The 23,194-nt window shown below is 37.8% G+C and overlaps 1 protein-coding gene across 3 annotated transcripts; it reads right to left on the bottom strand.

Moving 5' to 3' along the window:
- Positions 1–4,274: 4,274 nt before the first annotated feature.
- rpl7 (ribosomal protein L7) lies at positions 4,275–23,162 on the bottom strand. 3 transcript variants are annotated; one of them, XM_028803462.2, is made up of 7 exons: positions 23,056–23,162; positions 21,723–21,834; positions 21,359–21,525; positions 19,911–20,048; positions 5,596–5,705; positions 4,992–5,202; positions 4,275–4,456 (listed from the first exon to the last, which is right to left on the bottom strand). In XM_028803462.2, exons 1-6 carry the CDS (start codon positions 23,067–23,069, stop codon positions 4,994–4,996), a joined length of 750 nt encoding a protein of 249 aa, XP_028659295.1. In that variant the 5' UTR covers positions 23,070–23,162; the 3' UTR covers positions 4,275–4,456; positions 4,992–4,993. The 3 variants fall into 3 exon arrangements, with proteins under 3 accessions (XP_028659295.1, XP_028659293.1, XP_051785122.1); XM_028803460.2 differs by having other exon boundaries at positions 4,276–4,459; XM_051929162.1 differs by having other exon boundaries at positions 4,276–4,459; positions 21,723–21,821; positions 23,052–23,112.
- Between the last annotated feature and the right edge of the window lie 32 nt (positions 23,163–23,194).

The following is a 23,194-nucleotide window of genomic DNA, read 5'->3' as shown; positions in this document are numbered from 1 at the left end:
CACAGATATCATATGAACCAGCATCCTTGATTTAGAAATTGTACTGCTAGTTCACTCGGGTTCCTTATCCCTATTATGGCATTTTGTTTAAATATCTGAGACCAGTAATGACAAATATTCACTGTATGCATGTAAAAAATATCAAATATAAACATTAGTGAGGAACATATGATCTGACTTTTTAAATACCATCTTTACAAATAAGTGGCCCACTTTTAAACTGCCGTTTTGTTAAGTGTGTGTTGAAGGAGTACGGAGGGCTCTGCCAGGCCAAATGAGAGGAGGAACTGGAGACATGGCATCACTGAAGAAAGGGCACCGCCAGGGCGGCCAATGCCTGTAAAATACATCAAGCCCTATTTATACTTAAATGTGTTAAGACTATCAAAGACCAAAACTCATTTCTGCGTGTGGCTGTCTGCTCGGTCAGCGCAGCGATATTACTATTAGTCAGTAGGTGGCAGAATTTGACTAATGTCACACACAACAGCACAGCAGAGGAAGTAAACAATTTATGGGATTGATCAGTAAAGGTTGGTTACAGCAAGTCAGAGCACTAAAGGAAGACGGCTTGTGTCAGTCACTTTTGGCTTAAAGAGGAAAGGCCAGACGATGAATTCATACTGCTTTGTTTTGTCCAGTGCGGTTTGCAATTTCCTTCCATGCATTTACGACGTGCGCATCTTGGTGGTCTTGGGAAAAGGAATCCTACAGGTGCCTACATTGCCTTACCTTTGGCACCAACCTCTCCTTAAAATTCTCCACTTTGGATACATGGCAAAATGAACAGGAGAAACATTGGGCGCAGTGAAGATCCAGCCAACCTCTGCATCTGGTATCATGTTTGTCACACAACCCTAAGCTACCGTAGACGTGCCAAAAACAAACCTGGCTTCAAGAGGACTATGGAAGACACCTGGGATTACCCCAAGATGCTAGAGGGTCACTGACTCAACATGCACTACAACAAGCTGACCCTCTTTATAGACAGGTGAGCAAGGCCAGGGCAGGAGTAGAAAGATCTCCAGACAAAGCAATGTCTGTACATTTCTACAGGTGGACGACAAGGACTGGGCAACCATTTTAAAAGAACATAGTTGGGAACTGCCTTGGAGAGGAGATGGTTAAGACAACTTAAAATACTTGAGGGTGCAAGAACACTATGGGTGCTAACAGAAGCCATGAATGGACATCCTTGCAAAAGTAGGTCCATCCTTGCCATGGTTGTAATTCTGGAATCTGGTTGGCCTGGATGGGAATTTATTTTGGCCTTTCTGGCTATCCAAATACACAACTGGCAAAAACTAGACAATGATTCCAAAAATTTAGCCATTTCCAATTGGCTCTACATGCCAACAATAAGACCATTAACAAGTCTGAGCTCCAAACCCAATCTTCTCCATTACACTGGGCACCAGGCAGCACCAGCCTGCTCCATCTCAGGTACTCTTAACATTGAGCTCTAAAATTCTAGTTACATGAGCTTCCAACAGTTCTTTCAATCGTCCTCTGTAGCAGACCCTCACTAAACTCACAGTTGAACGCAGGTTTCTGCCATAGCAATAAATGCACACCATCCTGCCCATCAGTTGCTTCCTAGGAATTTCAAAATGGAAGACAAACTCCTTTATCATGTCAAGCTGCCAAGCCCAGGTGATGTATTGCTGGCTGCTCTTCTGCAGTGTTATTTTTCTTAATATACATTCTTCTAATCATTCCCTGATGTTACTCAATAGAGCAGGCTGATGCAAGTTACATGTCTTATTTTTTAGGATTAGTCGGTGATATTTCTTCTCTACATTCCATCCAAGAAACAATATTTACCTAATTTAAGCAGACTAAAGTATGTGTTCTTAATAATGAAATCAGTGAAACAGGGTTTAGGCTCAGACTCCCCCAAGAGCCCAAAAGGGATTTAGCAAGTCTGGAAAACAGACGGATGACTGAAACCTCCATTAATCAAACCCATGTGTGCAGTTCAGGGAAGCCCAACAGAAACCCCTCCACAAGTGTGGAAGTGAATTTACACGTTGCAACCTTTCTGTCAGCCGGTAACTGTTGTTCTCTTTGACCAATTTTGTGCATGTTACAATGCCAGTACATGGAGTTGAGATAATTAGCAGAAAACCAAGTCTGTTCAAAGCCAGGATGCTCCTGTAATTTCCCTGAACCCACAAAAAAGGACTCAAGTTTCAAGAAAACAAAACCAATTAAGTGCATAGAAAGGGATAAAAAAGGGGAAGATGCAGCACAAGAGATTTAAGTCCACTATCAACCCCTTGGATTCAACTCCAGAGGTGTTTGTCCCATCCAATGTTGAGATGGAGGATGGCCTGCTTGACACCTCATGTGTACATACCGTAATCAGTGTCACCAGCACAAGACTCACCCGAGGTCTTGTCTTTTGGTTTCACATCTTCACTGAGGCACCAGCAGTGAACCTGGTATGTCTCAAGTCAGAAGTGAATGCAATCCAAATGGCCGGCTGTTACCCATTGAGGGAGGACTGGGGACGGGCAAGTGGTGATTAAAAAGTGAAGTGCAAGCATAACAGAGGCTGAGAGAGAGGATCCCATGCAGTTAGACATCCTGAATGGCCAATGGACTGATGGAGTTCTCTTGTGTGTGTGTGTACAGTAACCTGTGGGCATCATCTGAATGTCAAATGCAAGAGTTCACAGGACAAGAAAGGACTTGGGATGTTAAAGAACTTAAACTACAGAATACAAGTATTTAGCATTTCAAAATTATAGAATACGTATTGATATGGGGGTTGTTATATTTGACAGCACTGCCAGTCATTTTGTAAGACGTTGAACACTTACCACTTACATCCCCCCAAGTAGTTCAACTAACAACAAAAAACAACTAGCCAACAGTCAACCAAGGTAATGAATTCACTCAGATCATCAGTCTGGAGTTTTTATGATCTGCTAACTCCAGGTCTGGGTGCAAAATACAGCAGCAGATGGGTCTTTTATCCAAATACGTTCTTTAGTTCAAAACAAACAATGGGCAACTTATTTACATAATACAGTCATTTAGGGTGGTAAATAAGACCAGTTACCCTAAAACATTATGAATGCTTCAAGTTAAACACTCATTACAGTCAAAGCCTGAACACTGGAAACAAATGCCTCAATTCCTTGGACTTACCCAAAGACATTAGTACACTCTTGATTTTACTTCACTACAGCACTTCTTAAAAGCCTTGGCTTCAATTTTAACAGCCTTTGATTAATTTTTAGTTTAAGTTTTAGTCAGATTCTGCATTTGTCCTTCCATTCAGTTTTCTCCATCTCACTTAAATTACAACATACTCCAACTCAATTCTTGGGTAAAAAAGGAATAAAATGTGATTGGAAAACCATTTGTGCCAAGTTTTATTTTAGGTCATGCCCGGTCTAGATCAGTAGCTGGCTGCATCTGTGCTACTCATGGGGTCACTGTTCCGCCTTTCTGCGCAGGTTACATTAAATGAAGCTTTATTTCAACAGAAGCTGTGCACTGCAAAGGGTCTTTGAATTAGAAACTGGTCATCATTAATGGGCAAACTTGAAATTAACGGAACAAAGTCTTTATCTACCATTATACAGTGAATTTAAATTACCATCAACTAAGCAATTAGTTTTGTTAAAAAAAGAGAATTTTTCAAAATATGGCATTTACTAAAAGAATAAGCCATTTTTATCTCTGTACACATGGCAAACACCAATGAATGTTTAAGACCCACTGTGCTTTGCAAATAGTGCTGCTTGGCATTCAACTGTATGGTGAATACGTGCAAATCTATATACGCATAATCCATTTTGCCATTAAATTATTACTTGCAGTCTCTAATCTGGAGAAGGCATGGGCAATAGCTAAGATGTTTGAGCAAATTGATGAAATTCTATGTGCCATCTACTGTAGATATGTGCATGTGGTCATAAAATTCACACACTATACCTCGGTTAAGAGGATTCTTTGGAGGAAAAAAATGGAAATGATTAGAATCAAGTATTCTGCATAGAATGTGAATATTTGTGAATGTGAACAGACTGCATGCTTGATGGGAATTTAATAATTTTCTTGGAGATCCATTTTATTTGTTGCACTAAATTTTTATCAGCTTTCTTAGTTCGCAATATTGTAATAAACTGAAATGCAAGTTTTTCACAACAACCCCCAATTTAAGTATAAAATAAAGAACCAGATTTTGAAGGAAGCACAGAAAATATGCTGTACAGTAACTGAGCAATCAGGGCACCTGATAAAGAAAAACGTTCTGGGCTTTATATATGTGCTTCCTTGAAAACACCCGCTTCTAACATCTTGGTTGTTTCATAAACTAACACTTTTGCTCTAATTATCTTCACATCATGATATCATTCATTTTGTACAAATATTTCTTTCAAATACACATTTTTTTAACTGTTTTATTTAGAAATGAGAGATCATACATCCCATGGGATAGCTGCTGGGGAAAAAAAGAAAAGGGAAATTAAATTGATAGTAACAGTAAAACTAAAATGATCTCATCAGTAAGTAATGTAACACAGTAGCCATTAAATTGTTTATTTTGTGCTACCAGCAACAAGTATTTGTAACAACCTTACCCAAAACTGCATTAAAGCAAACACTATCCTTCCCTGAAATTCAGAACACTTCCTTTCTCAATTAATGATCTTTCTAAAATGTTTTTAATTTTAATTAAATGTAATGAAGTTTACAGAAGATGCGTAAAGGAAACAAACTATAACTAGCCAACATTTAAATTTGCAAATATTAAGATCATTTTCATAACCATTCTGGATTCCTAAACTGTTTCAATGCACTTGCTAATTTGTAAAAACGTGATTTACTTTGATGCTTACAAAGACTCCTAGAAAGAAACGAGTGATTTGTAGATAACAAGGAACCTAGCAGCTTGCCTAGAAACATGTTACAAATAATACTTTCAAATGAACTGGTAACAGGCCAAATTAATCACATCAATCCTTTCGTTTTACCATTAGTTCATCCTCCTGATGAGTCTATTTATCTGATCCTCCCGGTTTCCTGCATCACCACCTTCAACAAAGTGGGTGGTTTTCTTATTCATTCCACCACGAGGTGATGAAAGCTTGAAAGGCCACAGGAAGTTATTTGCAGCCTTGAAGTTCTTTCCAACTGTGTAAATTTCATGAACCAGATCTTCAATGCACTCAATACCACATAAACCTGTAAAAAGATGATGCATAAGACCATGTACATTACTGCACCACATGTAAGCACAAGATGCAAGGTACAAAACTATATTTCAAGCCTGTATAGTTCACATAATGCACATTACAGCATTGAGAAGTTCTGAAAATCTGAATCCCTCTATAAGTAAGCTTACTGAAATCATGTAATAGTGTGCTGTTCACTTATTTTCCAACACAACAGAATTAATAACTTACATTTTATTTTGTATAAACCCCAACAGAAACCAAAAGATTAAATAAATATTTTAGAATGAACCTTGAAACATATGGTACACTATGAAGGCAACATGTACTTGTTGGTGTAACTATGACAATAAGACTGATTTATATTATTTTCATAATGTAGTAGCAAAAACAAAACTCTTACCCAATGATTTTTCAATCAGGGCATTGTCTGTAAGAGCAATTCTTTGTTTCCTGATCTTTCCATATCCACGCTTGTAGATAAGCTCACGAACAGACTTCAAGTTGGGATAGCTGCAAGAACAAAATACATTCTCAAGCCATCAATTTAGCTGATCATAAAAAATGAGAAAATTCAAGGAGGCAACTCTATCAACACAAATAGTACTTGTTTGGCTATAAGCAAGTCACCTGTTCACGAAGGTGCCTTTTATTCCAATATTACATTTGGCTGAATACCTAATACATAAATAAATGTCAAGAATGTATAACTGAAAGGAGAAAAAGAAAAAATCAGGAAGACGACACATACTTTTGCACAGCACTGAATATATGTGGGGCTGGTAATTTAAAACATCCCTACAGCAGTGGTGCATCTACTGTATTTGAGCTTGCAGGTAAAACAGCAACAAGTATTCAATCTTCAGATAAACCTCCCACCTGAACCTCTGGTCACAAACATTTATAAAGAGCTTTACTGATATAGAATAAAAAAAGTCAGTTAAATATACATTTCAGAAAATAATAAAATCAGTGGAGTTAAAACTCAAAAATACCTAGTTTTGTTAAATTTGACTTGCTCGTATGGAAATGTTATTTCATTTTATTAAAATCAATAAAATGCAAAAAAAAAAAAAAAAACACCACCCTCAAAAATAAAGTGTAAAAAGGTGCATTTTCAACTAAGTCTTAAAATTGAGACACCAACTTTGCATATAATGGTACAGGTACAGAATTTGAACAGAGACAGGGTGCTGCAGAACTGTGCAGTAGGAGACAAAACAGTCCAGTTAAGTAATCTAGAAACAAACCATTAAAGACCAATGTTTAACTAAGGTCCCTTGCTAACCAATTCTAGAAAAAGTGAAGCCAAATAGATTTAAGTATTTACTGTACCTACTCTACTGATCTTATTATGAAATGAATGTGTTGATCACTTTGCAGCATTATGAAAAAAGATGTTAATCACAGTTGTGAATTACATAATACAATCAGACAAATTAGCAATAAAAATCTCACTGTGTATCACAGAAATTCTTTTGACATCTATTCAAACAATGCTTATGTGCATTGGTGACTGTTTCAAAACATATCACTGAAGCACTCCATTGGTACAGCAGCGGACACTTGGAGATATCAGCATAATCACAGTAGGAAAGGTGTTTTGATATTTACATGTTTTAGTTACACACAATAATATTTTTTGTTGTTGAAAAAAAAAAAATGCTTTTGGCTTGCTTTTCTGGTTCAGGAAAATAAGGCCGAAGAGGCTACCAGTTGGTTCTATTGTAAACTGGGTTTTTGCCTTTTCCACACTTTCACTAACCACAAACTGATACTGCTACACCCCCATTTACCCATTTCAAAAAGGAATTCAAGCCTTGTATGTAATGGCTTCAAAAAAATGCAGTGAGGCAAACTTTTGCAAGCTTTCTGCAACAAGTTACTTACTACAGATTATAAGCAAAATTTCTTAACATAGTTCATTTTACCTTTGTCTGCCCTAGGGATTGCAACGGCCATCATAGAGGAAGGACCAAGTTTATATAAAAAATCATCATTAATAACTCTGCGCAGAATTCTGAAGTGTACACTGAAAATCAAATCCATCCATTTTCTAAACTGCCTTGACATGAGCAGGGTCAAGGGGATGCTGAAGCCTATCCCAGCAAGCACAGGGTAAAAGGCTGGACCAACTGCTAGACAGTATGCCAGTACATCGTATTGTCAACACACAGACCAATTTAGCATTGCTAATCCACCTAACCCTCATGGTACTAGACAGGAAAAAAACAGAGAAAACCCATATAGATATAAGGAGAACATGTAAACTACACGCAGGGAGGACAATGATCAAAATATTCTTTATAAGTTACAGTGTACAGGTATATAAAACAGAAATATCGCCAAGAAGCTTTCTCCCAGGTGTTTTTTTTTTAAAAACACAGCCTACAAAAAGGTCCCAGTTAAGATCATGTTAGGCTATTTTTACTGAGCATAAAAGCTTATGAACTGCAGTCTCAACTGCAACTTTAAAAGGTTTGTAAGGATTATTCAAACCAATTCATAAATATCAAGAATAAATATGGCATTTAACTGGGCAAGGTTCTTTAATGCACACTAACAAAACAATAGTTTAAGTAGAAAACAATATATAAAAAGGATTTACAGAAATTTTAACTAATAACAGTCATACAAAAGCAGAAAACCAATCATACAGATCAGTAAGTACCCTATTAAGCTGTTGGGTAACATCTGCAAGGAATGAACGGATAGTTCAACAGCTACATAAAAACTTATCTAAATAAAAATTAAGATGATCGTTTACAAAGGATTCAGACAACACTACCAAACTATTCTCAGACATTTTCAATCTAGAAGTCAGACTTTCAAAGAAATTGCAATTCATAAAGCTCTCTTGTAAATACAAAAAAAAAAAAAAAATTAAAGCACATTTCATTTTTTTGCCCATGAAAAATGACATTAAATCTCATCTTTGTTCTATAAAACGCGAAAAACACTAAAAACGTACATAAGTGTAGTAAAGCATAATAATGATAAAAATAATATGAACAGCACACTGCACATGTGCAAGTGATGTGTCACTTTCGGATTCCCAGAATCGCTTTCACTGCCAAGGAGAGATACCATTATGAGGCTAGGAGAAGACGCACAACACTTGCGCCCTGATGCTTACGAAAGACAGGTCTACACTGTTGCTAATGCTTTTAGCACTGTTTTTACACACCAAGGGATACTCGGGTCTAGCGCTTAGAGATTAATATGATTGGTAAAAATTGAAACAGACAACTATCTTAGACAGCCTTGGTATCATGAAATGACAACCAGTATAAACTACAGCACTGAAACATTTACAGTTCGACAGTTCACTGAAACAAGTGCAAGGAATGTTATTTTCACTCCATTATATGATTCATCAGTTTTCACTCCACTAAAGTTGATTATTTACCAAAAAGGTTTATACAAATATGGTATCTAAATCCTAGTCATAACATACTTTTGGAACTGTGATCCTCGTAGCAGCCCTTTGTCAGGTTTACTGAGTAAGGAAGACTCAGTAACTTCCACTATAGTATAGTCAGAAAACAGAAAAAAATGACAGTGCATGAAGTCTTTTGAAATTCACTACCCTTGTTTACACAGGTATCATTGTTAATGTCCATGCATGTAGTACAGGTACAAGAGGTGCAAGAGAGATCTTTGTATGTAGGTGACTGGATTATTAAAAAGACAGGTACATACATTTCTATATAGAGGAGCATTTTGGTGTGAAATGTGAAAAATAAAAATAAAAAATAAAAATAAAAAGCAGGTTTTACGAGTTCCCCTCGAGCCACATAACGAAGTATTTAACTGAATTTTTACTACAAACCATGCCTACATTTTTAAGATTGTGCATACTATTAAAACAATCACCTGGACACAACAAGAAACTAAACTGTGGAATGTAGCAATTTGGGCCAAGATATTTTCAAATGATCTAGTAAAATGGACAAGACAATTCTCAATTTTCCCCCCAACTCTGGCCAGAAGGTATTTATACAAGGTCTGCTTCAGGTGAAATGTTCACTGCACAGTTGGCAGTATTGTCACTGCAGAGAGATTTTGTAATAAACTGGTCAATATCTGTCTGAAACTTTGCTAGTAAAAGGTTATTGTTAAGTGAAAGACCTAGACCTGTCTTTAATAAAACTTCAATACATAATTATTATTACGATGAAAATTCTCACCGAACAAAATTCAGAAGCAGAGTATGCTCTCTCCAATGCTACATAAAACACCTAATAAATTCACACTAACATTACATTAGCATTATTTTTTTCTCAAAAAAAAGTTGAATTTTTTGGCCTGAAAAAATGACATCTTACTAAATCCCATCTTTCTAATGTAAAACATGTAAAACACAAACTACAAAGTCGGAAATTTTAAAATTAAAATGATAAAAATATAATGAATAATAATATGAAATGAACATTGACGATGCTAATACCATATATGCTTTCAGAATATGTCTTGTGTGGTGTTTGTCTGAATGGGAAAACTGCATTTACACAACACTTTTCAACAAAACATTTAATCTCAGTAACAATTTTTTCAATTACATCACCATCAGGAAATAACTTCAAGTAAGTGGATCTTGGCTGTCAACGTTCACTTTATTCGCAGTGGCTGCCCCACAAAATCAAAATGACGTTGGTGCTTGTTTATTTGAAGTAGGGTCAACAGAAACCCAAACATGAGCATCACTTTCAGATCCATCAGAATCACTTTTGGTTTCACTATCCATTTTAATTTCACTGCCTGAAGACAGACTCACTTTGTCATCACTGCTGATGAGAGGCTCCTCAACATCATTGCTTGTATCTGTCAAGAGCATGCAACATCTGAGCTGCTGAAAAACTTCTTACAAGACAACATTATGAAGCTTAGAGAAGATGCATCTACACTGTTGCTCAGGTAACAGGCCTGATGCTCATGTAAGACACACCTATACCTTTGCCCGAGTAATGCTCGGGACTAATGCTATTATCATTTTTATAGCATCTCCGGGTCTAACGCTTACGCGACATGCTTCTATACAGTTGCTCGAAAGACACCCAAGACTAATGCTTTCACCACCGTTTTCACAGCCCAAGTGACGCTCAGGTCTAATGCTAAGGAGGTTAAGTGTCAACCAGCATTTGCAGTGTGTGTGTATGCAGTATGCACCAAAGTCACATTATAAGTAGAGATGCACTAATCTGAGATTTCTGAGGTTGGTAAATGGGAAATAAGATGGTCTTAATCCAATTCCTGATTTTATGCCACTCCCATTCTAATGTGTCACATGAACAATTCAACTGGAGCCTGTAAACATTAGGATTCTGTTAAGTTAATCTAATTTTTATATATTGTGACAAACACAACCAAGCAGGGAAGAACAACTCGGGTACACATTCAGGGAATAAAATCACTGCAAGCCTTTATTCTGGTTTTGTGCCCGAGTGGAGTGCACTTGATTCACCAATCCTTCTACCATACAACTTGCTCACCTGCTTCACTGTTAAGGCCACAAAGGATGCCAAATCTGTCTCTTTGAAATAGCTCAACCTATTTTAACTTCTCTACGCAGTTCGTAATCCACTACACTGTCACGGCCTTTACGCATGCCACTCCTTCACTCAAACACTCTCGCTCATCTCCCTACTTGTCCTTGCACAATTATAAAAACAGTTAAAAATACAACTCCTTACATTTGAAAATAAAGTTTTGAAATGTAATACAATTATGAGCTTTGAAAAATATATGATCACATACAAAATAAAAAGCTAAACACTAACTGAGGTCAGAGCATCAGCAACTAACCATATAATATGAAAAAAAAAAAAAAAAAGACTGCAGGTTCAATTCAAATCACTTTAATATTGAAAGAAAGCAGGAACTCGCCTACACTATACACACCCTATCCCACACCATTCCTAGATAAAAACAGCAGAGTGAATCTACATCAAATCCACTACTTTATAATACACTCCATTAAAATACTCAAAGCTTCTTGGCATGTTTTAACGTCTTTCTTTTCTTACAGACAGCATTATTCTCAAAATGCTGCCACTAATGTGTGAAGATGTGCCTTTTCTCTGCCTGTCTCACTGAAATTTTTGTAAACACAAACACGTACTTCCTGCTTCAGGTTTCTTTTAATACCTTGTGATCAGAAGGTGGTATAAAGACAAGCCAAACCTTTCTTAAAAAGGCAAATCCTGCAGACTTCACAGATTCAACTATAGGATAAATAATGGTGATAAAATACGAGGGGGGACCCAAAAATAACCGGAATTTTGTTGTTGTTAGGTTATTTATTTCCGGTTATTTTTGGGTCCACCCTCGTAGGTAACAAGCAAAGGCAGACCTTAAAGCACTCGTATTAAATTGCCATCTCATCATTGGAATCGCATCGGAAATGATTGGCAGGGTTTATGTGCTGAAACACTCCTTTTATTTACTAGAAAAAAATCTACCTTTCAATTCATCTAAGCCTGAAGTTATAAGCTTGCAAATCTAGGGGCACAAAAGTTACTTACTGAGACATGGCAAGTTCTACTATCTTTGCAGGTAGACTGAAAAATCAATGCAAAGATTTGCAGATGTGTCCAATACACTGTTTTACAACTACTGAACTTTAAGTATAGTGCTTTGTAAACAAATGATCTGTAATATATATATATATTTTTTAAAAACAAGAGTTATTACCAGCACATGAGAAATAGCAGCCTAGCACAAAGACTTAATACTAGGTGGCTCCGTCATTGGTAACTTCATCAAATTCAAATGAATTCAGGGTGTAACTGCAGTCCACAATACCTAGGATGTCGTATGGGACATTCAAGGGAATCATTCTTGATTTGCCTATCCTAAGGCATTTGTTGCAAGTATTAATAAAATGTGTTGCAGTCTTTACGCTTCATACTGTATGTTCACTCAGGAAAAAAAAAAAATTCAAGGATCGAACCCAGCTACAGGGGATGCACAAACCAGTATATTTCTTTGTGCCGGTCCCAAGCCCGGAAAAATGGGGAGGGTTACGTCAGGAAGGGGATCTGGTGTAAAATTTTGCCAAATCAATATGCGGACAACAATACAAATTTCTATACTGGATCGGTCGAGCTCCAGGTTAACAATGACCGCCACCAGTACTGATAGCCAACAGGGAGCTGGCAGAAATTGGGCTATCGTTGGCCGAAGGAAAAGAAGAGAGGGGAGACGTGTTGGGTGACAGGAGAAGAGGAGGAAAGTAAAGAGAGTGGAACTGAGGGTAGGAGCTTTGAATGTTGGCAGTATGACTGGTATGGGGAGAGAGTTAGCAGATATGATGGAGAGAAGGAAGGTTGATATATTGTGCACGCAAGAGACTAAATGGAAGGGGAGTAAGGTCAGGTGGATCAGAGGTGGATTCAAATTGTTCTATCATGGTGTGGATGGGAGGAGAAATGGGGTAGGGGTTATTCTGAAGGAACAGTATATCAAGGGTGTTTTGGAGGTGAAAAGAGTGTCAGGCAGAGTAATGATTATGAAGCTGGAAATTGGAGGTGTAATGATGAATGTTGTTAGTGCATATGCACCGCAAGCTGGGTATGCAATGGGTGAGAAAGAAGATTTTTGGAGTGAGTTGGATGAAGTGATGAACAGTGTACCCAAGGGACAGAAAGTGGTGGTTGGAGCAGATTTCAATGGGCATGTTGGTGAAGGGAACAGTGGAGACGAGGAGGTGATCGGTAGGTATTGTGTCAAGGAGAGGAATGAAGAAGGTCAGAGGATAATGGATTTTGCCAAAAGGATGGACATGGCTCTGGTGAATACGTATTTTAAGAAGGGTGGAACATGGGGTTATGTACAAGAGTGGAGGAAGATGCACACAGGTAGACTACATCCTATGCAGAAGAGTTGATCTGAAGGAGATTGAAGACTGCAAAGTGGTGGCAGGGGAAAGTGTAGTTAAGCAGCATAGGATGGTGGTCTGTACAATGACATTGCAGATCAAGAAAAGGAAGAGAGTGAGGGCAAAGCCAAGGATCAAATGGTGGAAGGTGGAAAAGGAAGACAGCAAGGTTGAGTTTAGGGAAGAGGTGAGACAGGCACTGGGTGGCAGTGAAGAGTTACCAGACAGCTGGGAAACTACAGCAGATGTAGTAAGGGTAACAGCAAGAAGGGTGCTTGGTGTGACATCTAGAAAGAGGAAGGAGGAAAAGGAAACCTGGTGGTGGAATGAGGAAATACAGGAGAGTATACTGAAGAACAGGATGGCAAAGAAGAAGTGGGATAGTCAGAGATGCAGAAAGTAGACAAGAGTACAAGAAGATAAGGAGCAAGGTGAAGAGCGAGGTGGCGAAGGCTAAAGAAAATGCGTATGATGAGTTTTATGAGAGGTTGGACACTAAGGAGGGAGAAAAGGACTTGTTACCGATTGGCTAGACAGAGGGACCGAGCTGGGAAAGATGTGCAGCAGGTTAGGGTGATAAAGGATAAAGATGGAAACGTACTCACAAGCGAGGAGAGTGGAAAGAGTACTTTGAGAGGCTGATGAATGAAGAGAACGAGAGAGAGAGAGAGAGAGGTTGGATGATGTGGAGATAGTGAATCAGGAAGTACAACGGATTAGCAAGAACGAAGTAAGGACAGCTGTGAAGAGGATGAAAAATGGAAAGGCTGTCAGTCCAGATGACATACCTATGGAAGCATGGAGGTGTTTAGGAGAGATGGCAGTGGAGTTTTTAACCAGATTGTTTAATGGAATCTTGGAAAGTGAGAGGATGCCTGAGGAGTGGAGAAGTGTACTGGTGCCGATATTTAAGAACAAGGGGGTTGTGCAGGACTGCAGTAACTACAGGGGAATAAAAATGATGAACCACAGCATGAAGTTATGGGAAAGAGTAGTGGAAGCTAGGTTAAGAAGGGAGGTGATGATTAGTGAGCAGCAGTATGGTTTCATGCCAAGAAAGAGCACCACAGATGCAATGTTTGCTCTGAGGATGTTGATGGAGAAGTATAGAGAAGGCCAGAAGGAGTTGCATTGTGTCTATGTGGACCTGGAGAAAGCATATAACAGGGCGCCTCGAGAGGAGCTGTGGTACTGTATGAGGAAGTTGGAAGTGGCAGAGAAGTACGCAAGAATTGTACAGGATATTTACGAGGGAAGTGTGAGAGTGGTGAGGTCTGCGGTAGGAGTGACGGTTGCATTCAAGTTGGAGGTGGGATTACATCAGGGATCATCTCTGAGCCCTTTCTTATTTGCAATGGTGATGGACAGGTTGACAGACAAGATTAGACAGGAGTCCCTGTGTACTATGATGTTTGCTGATGACATTGTGATCTGTAGCGATAATAGGGAGCAGGTTGAGGAGACCCTGGAGAGATGCTCTAGAGAGGAGAGGAATGAAGGTCAGTAGGAACAAGACAGAATACGTGTGTGTAAATGAGAGGGAAGTCAGTGGAATGGTGAGGATGCAGGGAGTAGAGTTGGCGAAGGTGGATGAGTTTAAATACTTGAAATCAACAATTCAGAGTAATGGGGATTGTGGAAGAGGTGAAAAAGAGTGCAGGCAGGGTGGAATGGGTGGAGAGGAGTGTCAGGAGTAATTTGTGACAGACGGGTATCAGCAAGAGTGAAAGGGAAGGTCTACAGGACGGTAGTGAGACCAGCTATGTTATATGGGTTGGAGATGGTGGCACTGACCAGAAAGCAGGAGATAGAGCTGCAGGTAGCAGAGTTAAAGATGCTAAGGTTTGCATTGGGTGTGACGAGGATGGATAGGATTAGAAATGAGTACATTAGAGGGTCAGCTCAAGTTGGACGGTTGGGAGACAAAGTCAGAGAGGCGAGATTGCGTTGGTTTGGACATGTGCAGAGTAGGGATACTGGGTATATTGGGAGAAGGATGCTAAGGGTAGAGCTGCCAGGGAAAAGGAAGGCCTAAGCGAAGGTTTATGGATGTGGTGAGAGAGGACATGCAGGTGATGGGTGTAACCGAACAAGATGCAGAGGACAGAAAGATACGGAAGAAGATGATCTGCTGTGGTGACCCCTTACGGGAGCAGCCGAAAGAAGAAGGGAAACTGCTGGCACAAAGTTGTAAATCACTACTCAGAAAGTAAACATGTACACTATCAAAAACGTTACTCAAAATAAATGTCTATATACAAATAAAAGCAAAAATGAAACAAATTTACAATCACATAGAAACTGAAAAAAGTGACTAGTTACATGCTGCCATGAGTTGACTGGAGAAGGGTGATAATCGTTTGGGAAATTAAGTTTCTTAACTTCCTTATATTTGTTATTGACAAAAAAGCAAAATATAACAAGCAATTTGAAAAGAAGTGGCAATGTAAAAACCTCAATCTGAAATCCATGTTTCATATATTTTAATGCCATAACATACTGAAGTGTTTAATCAAATAATCACTGACATCTCAAGCAAACAGCAGTACCAATAAGGATTCTTAAACACACACAAAAATCTATTTAAAAGGGGATAAAATATCCTTCAGCAACAGCATCTAATATTTAACTACCTTAAAAATGACTCATTGATCTGGTTCTGCAGGAATCAATATCTTGATACATAATTCGCCTGCCTCCTCACTCACTTGTGTCCGTCCGAAGCTGAATGCGCAGTCGCCTTCTGCACACTCATTAACGTCAGTCCGAAGCCGAATGCGCAGTCGCCTTCTGCGCTGCTGCCCGAAAATCCTTACGAGACCGAAATCCAACCCCAACATCGTGGCAGGCGGCGGATTTAGCCTATGCATTATACAAATGTCTTCAAAAGGGACATTCATGACTTAAACATTTCAAAGTTCGTCTCACTTCCAACTTATACAAATGCCTCCAAAGAGAAAATCTGCTTCATCCGACGAACGTCTGTCCGAAGCCTTCTGCGCAGTCGCCTTCTGCCCATCCAACCCCAACATCGCGGCAGGCGGCGGATTTAGCCTAGGCATTTCGGGATTATTATTCTGAAATCCCAAATCCTTCCGCCCAGTCATAGGATATTAGCCCTGATCACAGCCAACCCTCACACTCAAAATAATATGCGAGAACATATTATTATTAAGTACTTTCAGCAGGAGAGTGATGTGAAGATGCAAGTTAAAGATGGGCCACATCAAGGGAAATTACTACCAAACAGTGAGAGTGTCTTCACAAAAAATGTAGTCTACAGAGAGATTTTACAACTTTAGTTGCATACTGATAGGCCTCCAGTATACAAACAAAAAAGTTGTCAGATAGCATGTCTTTTTTAAGTGTACAGTATTTTTTGCTGTGATAAAGTCATACATATCCCAAACCTCTTAGTTAATTATCATTACTTACATCACTTATTTATTTATTTCTTACTTATCATTTGTTCTTCATACACTACTGACACAAACTCGTGCCCATTTCATCTTACGCTGTCGAAACGGGCTTTTTGTCTAGTTGTATACTAACTATCAATGGCAAGTGAGCAGGAGAGATCATATATACTTTGCGCCTTGCACAAGCTGTATCTTAACTGAAAAAAATATTGAGTATGCCAAATAAGTGCCAACTGGGTGATGCACAGTATTCACTATTTAGGTATTGTACAGTTAGTTCAAAGTATATATTTCCTCAGTTAATAATCATTTAAATCTAGTTTTTACCAAGTGGAAAAAAAAGTTTACAATGAATTTGTTACGTCTATCTTTGCAAACAATACTAGATATACATTATGTACTGCCAGTATAAGTTCATTATTTCTGACTTTGATACACCACCTACGACAACTCTTAGATTTTGAATCCCAGATTGCTGGAAACAATTTTTTTTTTTTTTAACAAATTTCGCATAGAAGGTACTAACTGAACAGTTTAGTCTAGTAAGAAAAACCAAAGAATGGAAGCACTTTGGACCACTACATTTAATTTCACTATTTGAACACTTGGATGCAGTGAGCAGTTAATATAAAAAAATAGCTTCAAGAAACCTGCAGAAAACAGTAATCAAAGTAATACCTTGTTTTTTTAGTGTGTACATTTAATCTGAAGCCTTGTCCAACAAATGTATAGTTTCTTAATAGTAGCAGTTCCGTGAGTAGATTTAAGTGTGGTATTGTTAAGTCTATAGGATTCTGGACTTTGCTTTTAAGACATGTTTATGGAACAAAACTACATTTGTGATGATCTTTTTTACAGATGGCAGTGTAAACAAAAAATTCTTCTAAAAAACTACCTCCAAACAGATACACAAAGCTTCTGAAATTCCTTTGATTACAGAAAGACATCTAACATAATGAGCATTTCTCATTATGTTGCCCAAGCATAAGATAAACATTCCAAAAGACAGTATGAGCAAATCAACTTGTTAAACTTTCCACGTTATTCCTGTTCAATGCTAACAACACATCTTGTGTGAAAACGAAATGGATTCAGTTAACAACTTGAATTATACCAAACCACTTAGAAAAAAATGTAACATGTTGAATGTGGGATTACCATTGTACCTCCAAATATAGAAAAGCGTTAAAAAGCAACTTTCTGCACAAAGGGCAACTAAAAATCTATAGAGATGTTAAACAATGCAGTTTTCATCATAATAGGTTTTTGTTTAGTGTATACAAAATACTATTTTTCATCCATTGTGTATGGATGCAGTTAAAGATTATTTAAAAACTGTATTCAAAAATACAGTTTTCCTCAATCATTCCAGAAGATTTCATTTGGTCTCCTGAACAAAAAAATTAAAATGTAACCTCAAATCAAAATTTACCTTTATACCTCCACCAGTTTTATTTACATAAGGACTACTAAAATGTACACAATAGGCAGACAATGCCATAAATAAGAAAAAAAAATACAAACTCTCTCATGTGAAAGCAGCTTTAACATAGTCTCCACTTGTTTGTAAACTAATAAAATGTCACACAATATTTGGCTGACTAGTGCATTAATTATAGCCTTAAATGTTTTCTAAGAACAATCACTAAAGGTGCTAAAATGACTATGGTTACAACTCTTCACCATACTGTGTCAATACACAGCATTAACTTGTTTCTTCCACCTCTAAAATCTCATGCTATGCTTAACAGAAAAAAAAGCATTAATACACTATATCATAGTTCTGCTTGGCATGAAACTCGCCATTAAAGTACTGATAAGCTAAACCACATTATACTGTAATGAGCTATACTAATGTGCACGTATTAATTCACAGTCTCAAGACTTACACATGTACATTAACCCTTTAACCGCCAACTCCCTAAATATTCCCCACGCCAGGCGAAATCTGAACAATTTTCGTTTTTTTACTTTTTTACATTTTTTTTACATTTTTTACATTTATTCAAGCAGTATTGACCACTAAATGTTGTGCAAGTTGCCAGTGTATACACGAAATCTATAAATGTAACCTGAATTCTCAGCTAAGCAAAACATCTTGATACCAAACCGTGCCCTTTTCAATGGTAGATACTGTCGAAACTGTAAGCGGCCCTTCCACGACAATAAACTTTCATCAACTGCAACTGACGGTCCTGGCATGTAGGGCAACTGAAATGCTTCAAATAAATGATCAATCAAAGGACGTAGCTTAAACAAGTGGTCGCGGTTTGGATCTTTCTTATCTGGCTCGTTTCTGTTGTCATTCAAATGAAAGAATTTCAGCAGCAAAGAGAATCGGTTACGTGTCATGACAGCTGCAAAAATAGGTGTTGCATACATAGGATCTGTAGACCAGTACATCTCAATATCTGGTTTTCTGATTATTCCCATCAACATCAAAATCCCAATGAATTTTTTCATTTCGTTTTCATCAGTGTCAAACCAAGCACGAACACGGGAATGTGGAGGTAAATTGGGATTTTTCTCAATAAACTGTGCTGCATACAGATTTGTCTGATGAACAAAATGTCTGATCAAATCAGGTGACACAAACAGCTCATAAAACTGCTCAGCAGTGTAATTGTTTACATCAACAATAAAGCCACACGTTCCCTCAAACGAATGCAGAAAAGGTAGTTCACCACGGGCAGCAGCCCAGCTGAGATGCTGGGGATACACCCACTCAGCGCCGTCATCCGATGCGTCTTCATTCACAGTATCATGCAGCGCACGTTGCTGCTCATCACTGTCGCTAAAATCTTCTTCAGAACTGCTACAATCATGATCAGAACTGTCCAAAATCGCCTGCAAAGCCTCACTTGAAGTCAGTTTACGTTTCGCCATATTCACAGCTGTTACATGCGAATCACGTCACATGACCGGCCAAAACAACCACAGACTTGTCGAAATACAACGTAGTAATAATACCCACGCCAAACCGTCAGTTATACTACTTGCCAGGCATTCATATAACCACAGGCAAATGTGCCGGATAATTCCGGCAGTATGGCGTTAGCAATAAAACAACGGTGCCGGACATATCCGGCAGAGGGCGGTTAAGGGGTTAAATGCTATAAAAAACACACTGGAAAAATCATGCATCATCACAGGCTCATTCCATATCTTCATAGGTGTTGTACACAATTAAGTGTAGCTAAAACTTCAAGTTACCAGTTTAACACAGTTCAGGATCACTACATGTTTCAAGATAATTCACAATCTCCCAGTGCCATAACTTAACTGTAAAATACACATAAGGGCCACTTTGTATTAAGGCGCCATGTAAAGAAAAGTAAACTGAAGAGTTTGTACTAGCAATCCTCAATTTAATACAACTTGAACAGACATTGCTAAAATATTATGCAAGGCACAACTTACCCCCATGCAATATAGGGCTCAGCGATCCTCAACATGTTGATTGAAGCTTTATTCAGCTTCACAAATACACCGTTGAAGATCTGGCGGAGACGGAGAAGCTGCAGTACTTTTCGGACCTTAGGGCTAACACCATTGATACTATAATAAAAAAAAAAAAACCGGAATGAAAGATTGACCACACAAGCAATAGACTAACATTTCATTTTGCAAAGAGTAACAAAGACCCATCTACAAAAATGCTCCTTTGAACAAAAGAAAAATATTACTTGGTGGCATGGTGTGCAAATGGTTGACACTCTTAACCTAAAAATGTAAACCTTCAAATTCAAGACCTAAACAACCAGACTGTAAAATTTTCCATGTCCAAACCTATTTTAACCCAGTTTACCCTCCCTATTCCCAAAACAATACTTTAAACTGCAAGCATTAAACTGACCAAGTATAAGATGAGGAGTGTTCCCTGCAACAAATTGGTACACTGTCTACAGTTGGTTTCTGTGTTGTCTTAGGCAGCAGTCATCTACGATAATGAATCAAATAAGTGGGGTCGAGAATTTTCACTGAATCTACAGCATGTCTGAAAGCTTGTCATTGAATTTTACAGAGCTTTAAAATGTCAATTCAGGAAAGCAGACCTTCCGTACGTAACCAATGCCAGTGCTTATCAAATTGGGGTTTGGGTGCAGAATAATTAGTTTGAAAATTCTAGGAGCCAGAAGTGATACTCTTGAAGAACATAAGAATCTCTATTCCCTAGGTTAGAATTAGCTACCTTTTAATCTCCTTTCTTGGGAGTGTCCATTTTTCCTCCCTGTGGTTCCCTCACTTTTTCATGAAAAAAGTGTCCTTTACTTTTTCAGTTCCTTAAAAGCAGAGGTTAATCTCAGCATAAAAGTAAATCAATGTGTTTAAAGCCCTTTTGGGACAGGATTACTTTTCACCAGGAGGTACCCAAGGCTGATTCACACTCTCTAAGAATTGCTATACTTTTGTTTTCCTTAATTCCTTAAGTTTCAATTAATTGGAAGGGGCCGTGAGAATCTTTTTTTGGCTTGGGAGGCATTTGAAGAAAAGGTTTAAAAGCACTGATTTACGTCAATTAACTGGCCAATGGCACTCATTTCAGGACCCATACCTATAATGTGAACAACCCAATATAATCAACGTAAGAGAATACTTTTTTTAATTACAGAATCCAAAGACAACTCCATTATACAATCTGGAAGTCAATAATGGGATACCACAACAAGAAAAACAAAATCTTTATACTGTATTCAAAGAAGGGCACTAGAGTACAAACTTCTTGATATTAAAACCGTTTTGTAAAAATCCTACCCACGATGAAGGATGAAGTAGTTTTCACTGGGCACTGGTATAACCTCTTTGAACATTTTGACATCCTGCACCTGAATATAAAGCTTAACACATGTTTTCACCCAAAAGCTTACCCTCGAATCCGAATCACGAAGGCTAATTTTGGTTCAGCCGGCACATAGAAATTTCCAACTTTGCGAGCCATTCTGGCCATTCGGATCTCACTCCTGTACATCTGTTTGTAGAGCTTATGGTAATGTTGTGCCTTTTTGTAAATAACAACTCTCTTTGCTTTGCGAGCCTAAAAATAAAGTAAAAGAATAATCACTAAACATTTACAATTAATCCAGTTATACAAACAAATATTAGTAAAATAACTCACTGTGATTATTGTGATTCTACTGTATACAGATAAAAAAAAAATCAGTCTAATTGAATTTCATACAAAATCTAATAAAGACCATAAACATAAACCAAAGTTCCTTGTCCAAATCTTACCTTTTTCTCTGCCAACATTTTCTTGACGCGTTTAGCCTTCGCTGCAGCAAAGGCCTGTCGCCTCTTCAACAGGGTTTCAGGCACCGATGGCACTTTCGTCTCTTTCTTTTCTCTGAAACAAGAGGGCCATAAAGGTGGCTTTGTTATAATTAGCAAATGGTTAAGGTGAACTTTTAGTTAAGTGTTTTAAGAATTGTGTGTATTCCAAGAAAATGTTGCTACACAATGGAGGCCTTTTTGTAATCTTTATTAGGATATAAAAAAAAAAAAATAAAGTGAAAGGACAACCCACAAATAGATAAACAGCCAAAGGAACTTCTGAGGACAATACTGAAAAATATTAAAACTTTACAAACACTAATTTACAAATACAAAAAGTTTTTAATTTACAAAGGCACAAAATTTTAAAACGTTAGTTATTGGAGGTTGAAATAGTCTTTAATGTATAACTACTTTATTGTTGAATATAAAAACAACTATTTCTGATAGGTAACTGATTTATGAATATGAAATTGTTAATAAGATTCATTAGACAATATTCTTTCTCTTTACATCTTTTAAACTTGAACTCAATATATCCTTAAAAAACAATGAGAAATCTTGAGTAAGTTTTCTTTTGACAAAAGCAGAAAAAAAAAATCCAAAATATTTTAGTGTAGGAACGGGTTCAAAACATACGTAAAGCGGGTACCGTGCAGCTATTACAAAAGTAATAGTTTGGTTCAGAACTTTTTCAAGTACTGTATTAATGTTATCGAGGTAATTTGCACTATTTGTGTGCGGATAAGGTTTATCATCAATTACGTCGCTCACACCGGAGTTCTTTATATGTAAATTCAATAATTACATTATCCTATTTCAGATTTGAGGTTTTGTCTCCCACTTTATGTCACTACCGAACTAGAAATTCTTTATTTTAAAGCTGCCGATAGGTTTCTTTTAAAACGGACGGAATGTAATCTCGAGTACAGTAAGGCCTCAATAGTAGCAATTCAACTACCTTACAACCAATAGTTTTGTAGACGGCAAAAATTAACGCTTACGCGACGTGGGCAAAAATGTTAATGTCCCTTCACAAATGTCCACGCAGGCGGCTAAACATTTGTGGTTGTTAATTTATGTTACAACTTACACACGCCGACAAGATTGCACTGAGTGCGCGCGCATTAATATTCAATGCATTTTTGGGGCACTAAAATCAATCCACTTATAAATATCTGCACCAGTCAAATGTATTTAATGTCTACTGTCTTAGTAAAAGGGGACATGCTGAAAAAGTGTGTATTTAAAAGGGATGAATATGGATTTTACAGAGCTCTTTAACAACACTTACTCTATCCCCGCCATGATCTTCACCGGAAAAGAGGGCAACACGCATGCGCAAGGGGCCCTTAAAGGAGCGGGGTCCCTAAGTGACAACTGGAGATTGCGTGCTGTCAATATGCCTGAACAAAATATATTTCAAAAATGTC

The sequence above is a fragment of the Erpetoichthys calabaricus genome, chromosome 6, assembly GCF_900747795.2.
Source record: "Erpetoichthys calabaricus chromosome 6, fErpCal1.3, whole genome shotgun sequence".
Taxonomy (NCBI): domain Eukaryota; kingdom Metazoa; phylum Chordata; class Cladistia; order Polypteriformes; family Polypteridae; genus Erpetoichthys; species Erpetoichthys calabaricus.
Note: the sequence above shows the minus strand (reverse complement) of the source record. Positions and strands in the feature narration are given on the sequence as shown.

Coding starts and splice junctions, on each gene's coding strand:
- rpl7 (XM_028803462.2), bottom strand. Junction 20,049..21,358: donor TTCGTGATTCGGATTCGAGG/GTAAGCTTTTGG, acceptor TTTTTATTATAG/TATCAATGGTGTTAGCCCTA. Junction 5,203..5,595: donor CCTGATTGAAAAATCATTGG/GTAAGAGTTTTG, acceptor ATCTTTTTACAG/GTTTATGTGGTATTGAGTGC.